At 44.7% G+C, this 14896-nt stretch overlaps 2 protein-coding genes across 9 annotated transcripts in view; one reads left to right on the top strand and one right to left on the bottom strand.

Moving 5' to 3' along the window:
• Positions 1-2677: 2677 nt before the first annotated feature.
• The window catches only part of TCP11L1 (t-complex 11 like 1), a 65778-nt gene continuing 53559 nt past the window's right edge, over positions 2678-14896 (top strand). For 3 of the 8 annotated variants that reach the window (XM_064576698.1, XM_045893935.3, XM_064576697.1), the window contains exons 1-2: positions 2679-2919; positions 5873-6059. In XM_064576698.1, the coding sequence (XP_064432768.1) occupies positions 5897-6059 (163 nt within the window). In that variant the 5' untranslated portion in view covers positions 2679-2919; positions 5873-5896. Of the gene's footprint in view, positions 2920-3364; positions 3590-5872; positions 6060-7308; positions 7446-14896 lie in introns of those variants that run through there. The other 5 variants (XM_045893934.3, XM_054511998.2, XM_045893936.3 and 2 more) reach the window with 5 other exon arrangements.
• On the bottom strand, positions 8290-8502 carry LOC123857254 (small ribosomal subunit protein uS14-like). Its single transcript, XM_045893938.3, has one exon. The coding sequence runs from the start codon at positions 8461-8463 to the stop codon at positions 8290-8292; it is 174 nt and encodes a 57-aa protein (XP_045749894.1). The 5' UTR covers positions 8464-8502.

The following is a 14896-nucleotide window of genomic DNA, read 5'->3' as shown; positions in this document are numbered from 1 at the left end:
CCTAGTTATTATATTCATGTTCCTAGAAGCAGCGGCATTCATTTCATGGAAAATTCTAGCAAGATCAGTTTACCTCAAACTTCCTAAGCAAGAATAAAGTTTAAGAAAAATTGGTCCTGTTCACTGCAAGCATGGTCAAAGTTTTATTTTTTATTTTTTTTAAGATTTTATTTATTTGACAGAGGGAGAGAACAAGTAGGCAGAGAGGCAGGCAGAGGGAGAGGGAGAAGCAGGCTCCCCACTGAGCAGGGAGCCCGATGCTGGGCTCAGTCCCAGGACCCTGGGATCATGACCTGAGCCGAAGGCAGCTGCTTAACTGGCTGAGCCACCCAGGCGCCGCAAGCATGGTCAACGTTTTAAAGTGCGGGTCCTGTGCTACCATGAATGCTGTGGGCACCCCTCCTGTATCACTAAAACTGCCAGCTGCTTGCTGTGTGCCCTCATCCATGATATCCCCTTGGGGACCCGGCCCCACTTAGACACCTGATGCCTAGGTGACTATGAGCCTTGCCACCACTCTAGCTAAGTAGACCAGGGCTAAGCACTGATCCAAGAACAGCTTACCTATAGGCAAATGACTGATTTTGCACAAAAATCAGCTTGCTCAAGGAAATTCTATATAGAAAAATCCAAATTAGGAGGAAGCAACAACTAAGAAAATAGAGAAACCAGTCTGTGATTCAGAGGGGTGCTGGGGATTGCAGCAAGGAGTAGAGATGTGATGAGAGCCATCCTGTGTGTCTTGGGGAGATGATAAAACAGTACTGCTCTCTAGAACAGCTGCTGGCTTTCTCCTTCCAAACCCTAGGGAGCCTTGCTGTGAACTCCCTTTATTTTGAAGTAGTTTGAGTTTCCAGTGCTTGAAGCCAAAAAAATCAAACAAGGTGTCCATATGTTTTTAATATTTGAAACAATTCCAAGTATATCAGAAGATAAAAAGTAACCATTACAAGTCAAATCAATGGTTTTAATACTGTAACAGTGTCCCCTCCACAAGTGAAAATTGTTTATATTAATCCTTCAAGGAAGGTAGTGAACTCTCACTAGGGGTGTAGATGTGGCGGGGGCAAGGGTGGATCTCTCTGGGGAGGTGGTTCTTGCCTAGCTGCATATTTGAATCACCTGGAAAGCTTAACAGTTTTTCCCCCAGCATCACCCCCAGAGTTTCAGATGATCGTTTTAGAATGCCCACACCCCAGACAATTTTAGGGTGTAGTTTGAGAACCACTAATCTAGAGACTGTATGGTATATTAGTCTGGACTCCACAGTGAGAGCTTAATGTTTTCTTGGTGAATCTCTATTCCAGGTGGTTGAGTATCTTAAGGGTTTTGTTTTTTTCTCTCCTAAAGTGAATCCTCATTGAGGATTTTGATGTGCTTGTGTATTTAAGAAAAAATACCTAATGTGCTAGTTAGTGAATGGTTTGATTCTTAATGTGATCTATTTAGTAGTGTTTGAAAGCACTCGTTTCACTTCATCTTGCTTTTCTAGTTATTTAAATTTAACAAGTTTTATAAGCTACGGGTAGGAGACTAGATTATTTCCCTTATTTTGTTTAATTAAGGCATACATGACTTATGCTAAGTCTTATAGCATCTCTACAAAATGAACAGTTAATCACATAGCTTTTAATTTTTTTTCTAAAAATTTTATTTATTTGACAGAGAGAGGGACAGCGAGAGAGGGAACACAAGCAGGGGGAGGGGGAGAGGGAGAAGCAGGCCCCCCACAGAGCAGGGAGCCCGATGCGGGTCTCGATCCCAGGACCCTGGGATCATGACCTGAGCCGAAGGCAGACGCTTAACGACTGAGCCACCCAGACGCCTCAGATAGCTTTTACATTTTAAGATTAGGTACAAAAACTCTGTTCACGTAGTTTGCTATCCTACTGCTAAAAGGTGAGAAAAGCATGGTTTTTTGGGGGCAGCCACTAGTCCAGTGCCGAGATCATCACGGCCCCCACTTCCTGTGATAGAGCAGATGAGGCTCCAAAACGGGCTTGTCTTAGCATATTTTCCCCTTCTAGAACACAGTCATAAAATGCTCCAAGTCCTCACTGTTGTTTACGTACCTACACCGAGCTGAACCCTCATGGGAACCGTTCGTCCCCTTGCCCCGCGTCTCTTCCGGGCTGAAGTCTCGCTCTTTCTATCGACAAAGTGTAGCAACCACTTAGGTAAGAGAGGATCCCCAAACCACAATGAATCTGTGCCATTAAAGTGAGGCTTGGCTATCTAGGTGGTAAGCATGGCTTTTTTTTTTTTTTTTTAACCGCCCAGATTAGGTAGAATAATAAACTATGTGCAGTGACGAAACAGGGTAATATTGAAGTTCGAAAACCCGGGCGGGGAAGGCTTTGAATGAGGTTGCGAATAAGCGGCCTTTTTCTTTCATTCGACAGACTCCGCGCCGGCTCTACCACGTGTTCCTCGCCCGCCTCACACTCTCCCAACAGCGCCCACCTTTCCGTACGGAAACATGGCGCCGCCCTGAGTGGAGCGGGCACCACCGGGCTCCGAGCCACCGCCCACTGAGCCTTGTCGGCCGACTCGGAGCCCGCCTCTCGCATCTCCGTACGGAAACATGGCGCCGCCCGGCTCGAGCTCCCGCCCATTGAGCAAACTCCGCGCGTACGGGACCGCGCCTCCCGCCTTTCCGTACGGAAACATGGCGCCGCCCTACGAGGGGCGGGCACCTCCCGGCTAAAGGGCTGCCTCCTCCTTCCCGACGTTTGAGGAGCGGCCGCACTGGCCGCTACCCACCGGAGCCGGGCGGGGAGGACGGCCCGCAGCGCGGCGAGGGATGCGGCCTCGGAAGGGCAGAGGCTGAAGTGTCCCGTGCTCGCCGCGCGTCGCTCCGCGCCTCCGCCGCCCGTCTCATTCCCCGCCCGAGCGGCAGGAGGAAGAACTCCGCGGCAGGTGAGGGAAGCGGACGCAGAGGCTGGCAGCCCTGCGGGGCCCGCACGGGAGGCGCCAGGTGGAAGTCACAGGCATTTCTTCGCCTCCTCGGGCAGGTCGGGCCCCGTGCTGTCGGGTGGAGGCAGGGACGGCGGCGGGGTGGCCTTTGTCCCAGCCCTCGAGGCCGTGCTCCCAGCGCGCCCCTCTGCCATCGCTGGCTGCCGGCCCGCCACTCCCTCGCCGGCCGGAACAGTTGTTTACAACGGAATCCGGGCGCTGAGCTTGAGTGGCGCTGGGTGCAGGAGGGAGCGGCTCCCGGCGACTGTAGACAGGGCGCCTTTCCTTTGCTCAGAGACCTTTTCTGCTGGGGAGTCTCTGGTGGCGGCTTTAGGGCCCGGCGTGTAGCTCGGGTAGAAGGTCTTTAGGACCAGTGCGAGGATCCTGCTACCCCCGGTTCCCTTTCCAGGCGGAGGAGTTGGTGACTGTTGAATGAGCACGCTGTAAGCAATCCGGGGTTCCTGTAGCTACCAGTTCCAGGAATTATAGCTCCCCTTTGTGGAAAGCCTGTAGTGTACCAGCTGCACATTCTGTCGTCTCATCTTACCCCCAAATCGAAGAAGTAGGCAGCTGCATTTTACAGATGAGGAAACTGAAGTTCCCCAGCTAGTAAAGAGCCAAAATTGGAACCCAGGTACGTCCTGAGACCAACGCCCCTCCTTTGCCGACACGCTGACATCAACAGAGATGACACCGCTGTCACCAAATACTTAGTGGGCATCTGTTTGGAACATAGACTTACACGGATGGAGCATATGTGGGAAATATGGTTGGTGTTGGGCATGAAGAAGTTAAAAATCTAGGTGAAGAGTTATTTTTAATAAAACTAGCAATTTTACGGGCTCCCCCCAACCCACCTTTCCCTCTTCATCACCTGCCACTAGTTTTCTCATTTTCATGTGCCCTCTGAGTGAAATGCCCCCCTTTCCACCTCTTCTCTCACTCTAGACATTTTTTAATTGCGTGAAATCCTGCCCTTTTCAAAAGAACAGCTCAAATGTCCCCCTTTCCGGGAAGGTTATCCCAGCCTCCTTCCAGGAGGAATTTCTTAATCCCTCCACTATGTTCCTTTAGTGGTTTCATCATGCCACCAAAGTTTAAGCTTCACTCCGTTTCCTTGTGAGCATGTTTCCCTCTCCAGGCCTATTTAAATAAGTGTATGTTGAATTGGATCTAAGGCAATGATGCATGCCAGATATGCAGTAACTAGCCGGACGGAGTTCAGAGAAAGGTGCAGACACTGTGGGGAAGTGTCCTGGGAGGAGTAGGACTCGAGCTGAATCTTAAAAGATGGGGTTAGTTTATTAAACTGAGCGTTAAAGAAAAGCATGCCTTCCTCCTGACTGCGCAGTTAAGAGTTACTTCATTCTTTCTGAGGTCATTCTCAGCATGTGAAGAGGATAAAATTAGAAGTGTGTATTTGTCCTTTCTCATAGAATATGCTGGCAATGTTACCTTTTGGATCTTGGAGCATATCCAGAGCCTAATAGGATTTAGGACAGAGGAAATGGGTGTCTGGAGTGGGATGTTGGGAGGTAAGGGGAACTGCATTAAAGCAACCTTCATATTAATAATACAGGCCTGGAGGGGCGCCTGGGTGGCTCAGTCATTAAGTGTCTGCCTTCGGCTCAGGTCATGATCCCGGGATTGAGCCCCATATCAGGCTCCCCGCTCAACGGGGAGCCTGCTTCTCCCTCTCCCACTCCCCCTGCTTGTGTTCCCTCTCTCGCTGTCTCTCTCTCTCTGTCAAATAAATAAATAAAATCTTAAAAAAATAATACAGCCCTGGGAAAAAAATACAGGCCTGAAAATGTCAATTCCAGTAACTTCATTCTACTTAATGGAGGATTCTGAAAGTTCAGATAATTATATCAAATGATTCGTCTCTGTCTAATGTGCAAAAGAGAGTCTGCCAGACCTTTTGGAAGCAGTCAGCATTTCTTTTCATCCCTGGATTACCCTCCAAGGTATATAATAAAAGCTAATTAGTATTTATGACAATGTTTTGTGATCTCCAAGTGCTGATGGTACAAATGCTAATTATTTGCAGTATTGTGAATGCAGAAACATTGTGTCTGTCTTCTCCCTTAATTAGAAACACCTTAGGAAGAGAGAACTCTAGAAAAAACTCGGGGGTAAAAAACTTGAGAAAAACTTTTACAGTAAAAAGAGGCTACAATTGCAAGTCCCCCCTTTTTTTTTTAACTGGCCCAAACCAATGTGTTAAGTATTATTACTGTTCTAACCAGCAACTTAAAAAATTAAAACCCCACCCAACCCCATACATTGTGGTTGTTTGCAACGTCCTCCTTACCATCTTTTCCTGCTGACTGGCAAGAAGTTAATAAAAATATTTGCCCCACATATTCTTACATGCTTTGTAAGATTCTACCTTCTATGTGTCATCCCTAGTTATTCACACAACAGAATCAGAGAACCAGCTCCTCAGCCCAGTGTCTTCATTTGGAAGCGAAGTTAAAAAAGCATGATTTCCAACAACTTTTCATATCCACTCTCAGGAATGAAAGTAAAGAATGGAAGAAATGAATCACTTTTTGATTAAAATAGAAGCAGGCAGCTGATAGTATTATCTTCCGACAATGTAAGGTCCTGTTTTGACATGGTACTTAGGAGTGGGACAAAAATATTCAAACTCGTCGCTCTCTGAGGTACAGGTCCATAAATTTGATAAATCATAAGTGTCATTTTACATGTATCTGTTTAATCATTGAGGTAGAATATGATAGATGGATAAGATCTTCGCAAGCCCATTCATTCTTACAGGTGAGAAAATTGAAACCCAAAGAAAATAAATGATTTGCCAAGAGTCCTACTGCTAGTTAGTGACAGAGCCAGAACATTTGGTTCACTTTTTTTTTTTTTTTTTTTTGGTTCACTTTTTTTTTTTCTTTCCTAGGAAAGTAAATAAACTTAATTGAGAATGTCCGAAAACCCTGGCCAGCCCAATATAAATGAAGCCGGAAAATCAAAATCGAATGATTCTGAGCAAGACCTTGAAGATGCTGTGGAAGGTTCTGATGAAGCTCTACAGAAAACAATAAAGTCGGTTTCTCCCAGCACCCAAAGAGTGCAAAGACCTCACTGTAAGCAAATTTGACTTTGGTTAGAAGCCATATTATTGTTTTCAGATGATATTTTGATTAGGCTTCCTTGTACCTGTGGCCCTGAGCTGGGTTCTAATATGATAACATTGCCGATAACTAGTATTTAAGAATAGCCAAGTTTCGGGTGCCTGGGTGGCTCAGTTGGTTAAGCAACTGCCTTCGGCTCAGGTCATGATCCTGGAGTCCCGGGATTGAGTCCCGCATCGGACTCCCTGCTCGGCAGGGAGTCTGCTTCTCCCTCTGACCCTCCTCCTCTCATGCTCTCTCTCATTCTCTCTCTCAAATAAATAAATAAAATTAAAAAAAAAAAAAAAAAAAGAATAGCCAAGTTTCTCAACTGGCAGCCTATTCACTTGTGGACTTTCTTTTTTGTTGTTTTTAAGATTTTATTTATTTGACAGAGAGAGAGAGAAAAAGCACATGGTGGGGAGTGGCAGAGAGAGAGGGAGAGAGGAGACGCCCTGCTGAGCAGGAAGCCCTGCAGGGCTGATCCCAGGACCCAGAGATCCTGACCTGAGCGGAAGGCAGATGCTTAAATGACTGAGCCCCCCGGGCGTCCCCACTTGTGGGTTTTCAATTGCTTGAGAAATTAAAATTTTAGGATCATGTCCAGAATATTCCTATCTTCCTGCAGTCTCTGTGGCATTCCACTTTCTCTGAAGTGCTCTGAGAAATAGGGTGGAGTGCAAATTGTAGCTTTAATTTAAAAAACATCTGAAAAGTGTGAGGCAGGTTCCAGCCAGGACTGTGCTTGTGCAGGTTAAAAAAGAAATAGGTTTTGAATGTGAGTGAGGTCACCACACCCTAACTCCATTGCCTGGGGGCTTAGTTCCCACAAGGTTGAAGGGATTCAGTTTGCTGAATGTGTGGTGAAGTCATTTCAGTTCCCTGGCAGGGAGCAGGGCCTCAAGGATGAAAGGGTGGTAATTTCCGCAAGTATTCCCAGCAGTCGCCCCAACTCATGTCTTTTATTAAGAATACTTAAGCTTTTTGAAGTGAGTCCAAAAATGAAAGTTTTAAGAGGGAGTGTCATAGTCTAAAAATGTCGGTGCTGATGTTATCTCTTTAAAGTGTAGATGATCAGTAGTTCTTCATATTTGAAAGAAATATGAACATTTTGGGGGTTTCAGGTGTGTTTCTTTTAAAATGATCAAAGCTCTTCCCAGGTAATTTATTAGTCCACACAGTATTCTTTTCTTTTTAAAGATTTTATTTATTTATTTGACAGAGACACAGCGAGAGCGGGAACACAGCAGGGGGAGTGGGGAGGAAGAAGCAGGCTTCTTGCCAAGCAGAGAACCCGAAGTGGGACTCAATCCCAGGACCCTGGGACCATGACCTGAGCCAAAGGCAGACGCTTAATGGGTGAGCCACGCAGGCGCCCCCTCCCCTTTTTTTTAAATTAAGGAGGCTTTATGCCCAGTGTGGGGCTTGAACTCAGGACTCTGAGAGGAAGAGTTGCATGCTTTACTGACTGAGCCAGTCAGGTGCCCCTCAACATAGTATTTTTTTTTTTCCTTTTTAGATTTTATTTGAGAGCGAGAGAGAGCTTGGGGTGGAGTGGGGAGGTTGCCAGGGGAGAGGGAGAAGCAGACTTCCTGATGAGCAGAGAGCCCAACACAGGGCCCAATCCCAGGACCCTAAGATCGGGACCTGAGCCAAAGGCAGATGCTTAACCGATGCTTAACCACCCAGGTGCCCCACAATATAGTATTCTTATAGCGAACATTATGGGCCCCATTTTATTGTGATTTAGTATCACATAGATTTTGATAGGTACACCAATAAGTTCAGGGAAACATGCTGTTGATAAGTCTATCATGCATGTGTTAGGCCTTGCAGAAAAAATTATTTTTGCAGAAAAAAGTAGGGTTCTCCCAGCAGCCAGAGTACAAAGAACTCACTGTAAGCAAATATGACTTTGGTCATATTGATCTCTAATACGTATAGTTAGAAAGCTTCTGTTTTCTCATTTCTATTTATTTTTTAAGATTTTAATTTTATGTAATCTATACCCAACCTGGGGCTCGAATTCACAACCCTGAGATTGAGTCGCATGCTGTACTAACTGAGACAGCCAGGCTGCCCTTTTTTTTTTTTTAATTGGAGTATTTTTATTTTATGTACAATGAGTTAGCATTAAAGTAGGTGTCTTGGATATCTGCAGTTAAGGTAGGTTATCTTGGATGACCAATTCAAGGAAGTTCACTTAATCCAATTTAATGAAGCCTATATCATACTTTGCGTACTGACGGAAACACTGGCGGCACATATTGAGGCCGTATTTCCGGATTAGACTGTGCCAGTTTGAGCAGATGCGGCAGGAACGAGAACCCTGGCCAAATTTCCTCGGATGGCTCCGGTACAGCTGCTGGTGACCCATCTTGCTCTCTCGGATGCAACGAGGCAAAAAAAAAAAAAAAAAAAAGCCACCCCTATTTTTTTTATTTTTATTTTTTTTAAAGTAGGCTCCATGCCGAATGTGGGGCTTGAAGTCGCAACCCCGAGATCAAGAATCATATGCTCTACCGACTTGAGCCAGACAGGCGCCCCTGTTTTCTCATTTTTAAAATGAGGAAAATACACTTATCTCTTAGGATGGTTGTAAAGATTAAATGAATTCATGTAAAGCATTTAGAGTAATGCGTGGCACCTAATAAATGCTCAATAAATATTAATTGTTAATACTACTGGCATGTCATCTGTTGCATTTAAAGATACCAGGACCAGGGGCGCCTGGGTGGCTCAGTCGTTAAGTGTCTGCCTTCAGCTCAGGTCATGATCCCAGGGTCCTGGGATCGAGCCCCGCATCGGGCTCCCTGCTCCGTGGGAAGCCTGCTTCTCCCTCTCCCACTCCCCCTGCTTGTGTTCCCTCTCTCACTGTGTCTCTCTCTGTCAAATAAATAAATAAAACCTTTAAAAATAAATAAATAAAGATACCAGGACTGATTGCTGTAATTTGGATGTATATGGCCAACATGATGGTTTTATCACCTACAGTTTCTGATAAGGAGGACCAGTGGTATAGATCTTTAGTCATTCTTTGATTGATGGCCATGCCTTTGGCATCCTGTCAGTCTACTGGCATGACTCCAAATTAATGTCAAGCCAACACTAGACTATATTATCCGAGATTGTGTGTAGTTATATCCTTAAGGCAAGAGTACTTACCTGGGACCCATGATTAAGTGTTAGGGGGTCCTAGGAACAGCCAGAAAAGTATATCAACATTTGTGTGCATATGCATTTTTTTAGGAAGAAAGTCATGGAATATTTCATTAAATTCTTTTAGAAGTCTATACCAAAATGAGATATAAAGTCAGTGCCCTAAAATATTCCTCTGGCTTCCTTGCTCTCACTCCTTATAATAGTAGGTAGGCACAGGGCAGTGGGCCTCTGTGGTAAAGCTCAGACCCCATAATCTGAGGACCACATCAGGAAGCATCACTGATCACATAGATCATAAATAAGAATTTATAAAATATGAAATTAACTGCAGACATTTGAGTTTACAGTAACTCTAAAATCACTTCTGGAATGCTACAAGTTAAAATTTTTGTAAATAGCAAAAAATAACCTTTAGCCCTGCAAATTATAATAGAGTAATATTTTAAAGGCAGAATTGCTATTGGTACCTGTGATACTGTGATTTATAAAATAAGAACTATATTTGGTCTTTGTCCAGTCCTGGCAAAGAGCTCCTTTGGAATTTCCTAAGTGATGAGCCCTAGAAAGGTGTCTTTTGTTATGTTAATGAGGCGACTGGAAACCACCTAGGTCTCTGAAGGATGGGGGCTGGTTGCCAGGGGACCCAGTCATGTGATTAGAGGGTTGGAACTTTCAGTCCCATCCCCCAACCTCCAGAGTAGGAAGAGGGGCTGGAGGTTGAATCAGTTGCCAATGGCCAGTGATTTCTTTCTTTCTTTCTTTTTTTGTTTTTTGAAGATTTGAGAGAGGGAAAGAGCACGTGCCTGCACATGCACAGGCACGTGGGGGGAGGGGCGGAGAGAGAATCCTCAAGCAGACTCCCCCCCCAAACATGGAGCCGGTAGGGAGCCACGCCAGGGTTCTAGCCTAGGACCCTGAGATCATGACCTGAGCTGAAATCAAGAGTTGGCTGCCTAACCGACTGAGGACCCAGGTGCCCGGCCAATGGCCAGTGATTTAATCAATCATGCCTATATAATGAAGCCTCCATAAAAACCCAAGAGGACTGTTTTGGGAGAGCTTTGGGAGAGGGTTGGTGAACACGTGGTGGTGCTGGGAGAGTGGGTGCTCCGAGCATGGAAGCTCCGCCCCCTTTCCCGTACCTTGCCCCACGCATCTTCTCATCTGGCTGCTCCGGAGTTACATCCTTTTATACTGGACCAGGGATCTGGTAAGTAAAGTGTTTCTCTGAGTTCTATGGGCCGCTGTAGCAAATTAATCAAACAAGGGCGCCTGGGTGGCTCAGTTGGTTAAGCGACTGCCTTCGGCTCAGGTCATGATCCTGGAGTCCGGGGATGGAGTCCCGCATCGGGCTCCCTGCTCAGCGGGGGGGGGGGGGGGGGGGGGGGGTCGGGGGTCTGCGGTCTGCTTCTCCCTCTGACCCTCTTCCCTCTCGTGCTCTCTGTCTCTCATTCTCTCTCTCTCAAATAAATAAATAAAATCTTTAAAAAAAAATTAAGAGGCGGGAGTCGTTGGAACCTCTGATCTATAGCACAGGTGACAATGTGGACTTGCGACTGGAGCCGTTTTATAGAACCCAGCCCCTAACTTGTGAGATCTGATGCTACCTGCAGGTAGATAGTGTCAAAATTGAATGGCTGGTGTGTGACAGCTGCTTGCCCCCGCACACGTTGGAATTTCGGTGCAGAATGATAGAGAATGTTAGTGACAGAGAATGTTGAAAAAAAAAATGGCTGGCTTGTGAGAATTGGTTGGCACTAATCTGAGGTGGTGATTTGATTCTAAAAGATGATCTGTTCTTTCAACATAGAGCTCCTCAGAGTAAGGATCAGTCCGCTATAACTTCTCCTCTGAGATACTCTACTACCACATGCTTCTCTGCTCACAGAGCGCCTTCTGTTCTGGTGTTTAATCACCTGTTGACCAGTAAGAGATGCTGTATTCAGATGAAAAACATCAATTGTTATTCCAGTTAATATTTTCCATTTAGCATTTTGATTTATTAAATCAGGTCTTTGTGAGTTTAATTAGTAGATCCCAGTCATCCTTAGATAAATGGATGACACTAAGTTCTTGCATTTAAAAAAAGATTTTTATTTATTTTTTTAAAGATTTATTTATTTTGGAGAGAGAGGGGGCACACGTGCACATGGGCAGGGGACGGGGGGTTACAAGGGGGAGGAGAGAGAGAGAGACTTAAGCAGACTCCATGCTGAGCACAGAGCCCAACACAGGGCTCCATCTCAAAATCCTGAGATCATGACCTGAGCTGAAACCAAGAGTCAGACGCTCAACCGACTGAGCCACCCAGGTGCCCCTAAAGATTTTATTTTTAAGTAATCCCTACACCCAACATGGGGCTCAAATTTACAACCCTGAGATGAGAATCACATGCTCTACTGACTGAGCCAGCCAGGCACCCCCCACCCCATGAATTTAATTAGTACATCCCAGGCATCCTTAGATAAATGGATGGCACTAAATTCTTACATTTTGATTTGTTTATTTATTTCAGTAATCTCCACACCCAGTGTGGGGCTTGAACTCACAACCCCGAGATTGAGTTGCAAGCTCTTCGAGCTGAGCCAGCCAGGCACCCCTAAGTTCTTACACTTTTAAAGCTCATGACTAGACTTTGAATTACGGTGTCTCTGTGTTCAGTCAATCAGCCAATATTTATTAAGTGCATACTGTGTATCAGGAATCCAGTAGTGAGCCAGCAGGCCCTCATAATCTCTTTGTTCATGGAGCTTGCCGTCTAGTGAGGAAGACAAAGCAACAAGCAATTTCTACACAGTGCAGTAAGTTCTGTGGATAAACTTTACTCTTGCTTCACTGTACTCTAGAGTAGTTTTGGGTGACATTTGCCATTTGAGAATTCTCAAATACAGAACAATCCCATCCCACAACCCTGTAATTAGTATGCAGTGAACAATTCCTGTGTGTGTAGATCTGTAACGTATCCTGATATCTTAGAATTATAGCTTTTATCTCTTTTTCTCAGGTACCCTTCATTAATAAGTTTGATTTTAAGTAGTCTCTAAGTTGGACAGCTCCTGTAAGCTGGTGTCTGATGTTCTCAGCACTCGGTACAAACTGTTTTGTCCCAAGTGTACCCAAAACCCTGAGAACACACTTACCTATAATTTGGAAGAGTCTCTTCTTTCATAGAACATTCTTTCGGTTATCTTCTTTTTGCATATTAGGAAATAATAGCCCTGGAAGATTTAAAGATTTAGGGGCAGAGGGAGATGAAGAGAGAGAGAATCCCAAGCGGCTCCTCCAAGGGTTCAACCCCACGACCCTGAGATCACAACCGAAGCTGAAACTAAGAGTCAGATGCTTAACTGACTGAGCCAGCCAGGCGCCTCTGGCCCTGGAAGATTTAAATGACTTGTTGAAGGTCACATTCAAGAGTCTTGGTTAGAGGGAACTGAATTTCTTCCTGACGTGCTCTTTCCATTGTGTTTCATGACTAGGTGGCATGCAAACAGGGTCTATTTCTCATCACCGAAATGCCCCAAATTGGTGAAAAATGGTAAATTTACTGTGAAAAGTGTTTCTGTTATTTTCAGAAGTTTAAGATGATTAGACATTTGAAGATTTTTGCAAAACCAAGGCTAAAACATAACTTGGAAGCCCTGGTGACAATCCTGAATCTCTTTAGGAGAGAAAAACTTGGCGTGCCTGTCTGGCTAAGTCATTAGAGCGTGTGGCTCTTGATCTCGGGGTTGTGAGTTTGAGCCCCACATTGGGTGTAGAGATTACTTTTCTTTTTTTGTTAAAGATTTTATTTATTTATTTGACAGAGAGACACAGCGAGAGCAGGAACACAAGCAGGGGGAGTGGGAGAGGGAGAAGCAGGCTTCCTGCCGAGCAGGGAGCCCGATGCGGGGCTCGATCCCAGGACCCTGGGATCATGACCTGAGCCGAAGGCAGACGCTTAATGACTAAGCCACCCAGGCGCCCCAAGATTACTTTAAAAAAAAAATCTTAAAAAAGATAAGAGCCCGATGGAATTTAATAACTTTAACTTCTGATCCTCACTATTGATATACCACAATGGAAGTTCCATTTTCTGATAAATGGCAACAGAAAATATTAGCTGGGTGACTCAGTTGTTAAGTGTCTGTCTTCGGCTCGGGTCATGATCCCAGGGTCCTGGGATCGAGCCCTGTGTTGGGCTCCCTGCTCAGTGGGAAGCCTGCTTCTCCCTCTCCCACTCCCCCTGCTTGTGTTCCCTCTCTCGCTGTGTCTCTCTCCGTCAAATAAATAAATAAAATCTTTAAAATATATATATATAGGGACGCCTGGGTGGCTCAGTCGTTAAGCGTCTGCCTTCGGCTCAGGTCATGATCCCAGGGTCCTGGGATCGAGTCCCACATCAGGCTCCCTGCTCAGTGGGGAGCCTGCTTCTCCCTCTCCCTCTGCTGCTCCCCCTGCTTATGCTCTCTCTCTCTGACAAATAAATAAATAAAAATCTTTAAAAAGTATATATATATATATTAGCTTGAATAAATTTAATAATCAGTATGCATGTAGCAAATTCCTGCTCAGTGCCTTTGAATTTTTAATCAATTTTGAGGTATAATTTATACATAATAAAATTGAATTTTAAGTACATATTTGAGTTTTGACAAATGCATTTACAGTTGTGTCACTACTACCACAATCATGAGCTGCTAGAACATTTTCATCACCTCCCTGAATTCCCATGCCCCTGCACAGTGAATCTTTCCCACCATTTGATCATCGTGTATGATCCATTTAATGTATTGTTCAATCTGGTTTGCTATATTTTGTCGAGGATCTTTGCATCTATGTTCTTCAGGGATGTTGACCTGTACTTTTCTTTCCCTGTAGTGTCTGGTTTTGTTATCAGGGTAATGGTGGGCTCATATAATGAATTCTGGCCTTTGGCAACCACTTACTTGCTTTCTGTCACTATAATTTTGCCCTTTTTATGATTTCAAATAAATGGAATCATACTGTATATAGTCTTTTGTATCTGACTCTTTAACTTGAGATAATGCTTTTAAGATTCATCTATGTCTTTGCATGTATCAGTTTATTTCTTTGTTATTGCTGGGTAGTCTTCTGTTGTATGGTTACAATTTGTTTATCCATTCTGCAGATGATCCACATTTGGATTAGTTCTAGGTTTTGATTGTTAGGAAGAATGCTGCTATTAACATTTGAAGACAGGTCTTAACATAGCCATATGTTTTCAGTTTTCTTGGGTAAAGACCTAGGAGTGGGGTTGCTGGGTCATGTGGTTAAGTTTATGTTTTACTTTTACAAGAGCTGGTTTTCCAAAGTGATGGTTCCATTTTTCATTCCCATTGTTTATGTATGAGAGTTCCAGATGCTCCACATCTATGTCAAGACTTGGTATGATCAGTCTCTTTCATTTTGGCCATTCCGGTAGGTATCTATTGGTATCTCAGCGTGGTTTTAATTTGCATTTCCCTGATTCTAAAAGGAAAAACCTACAGTTTTCTACCTGCGTGGGGCAAAACCCAGTCCTTCCTCCTCTGTTTTTCTCCTGGGTGTCTTTTACTACTCACACAGAGTATACCTCTTCTAGTTACCAAATGTGTGGGGCTCCCCACCCCCAATCAATTTTCTGTGACACCAGCTGGGTGTCT

Source organism: Mirounga angustirostris, unplaced genomic scaffold, assembly GCF_029215605.1.
Source record: "Mirounga angustirostris isolate CCGP_5_RB_7025 unplaced genomic scaffold, mMirAng1.0.hap1 SCAF_13, whole genome shotgun sequence".
In the NCBI taxonomy this organism is placed as follows: Eukaryota; Metazoa; Chordata; class Mammalia; order Carnivora; family Phocidae; genus Mirounga; species Mirounga angustirostris.
Note: the sequence above shows the minus strand (reverse complement) of the source record. Positions and strands in the feature narration are given on the sequence as shown.

Coding starts and splice junctions, on each gene's coding strand:
- LOC123857254 (XM_045893938.3), bottom strand. CDS start 8,463: ATGGGTCACCAGCAGCTGTACCGGAGCCATCCGAGGAAATTTGGCCAG.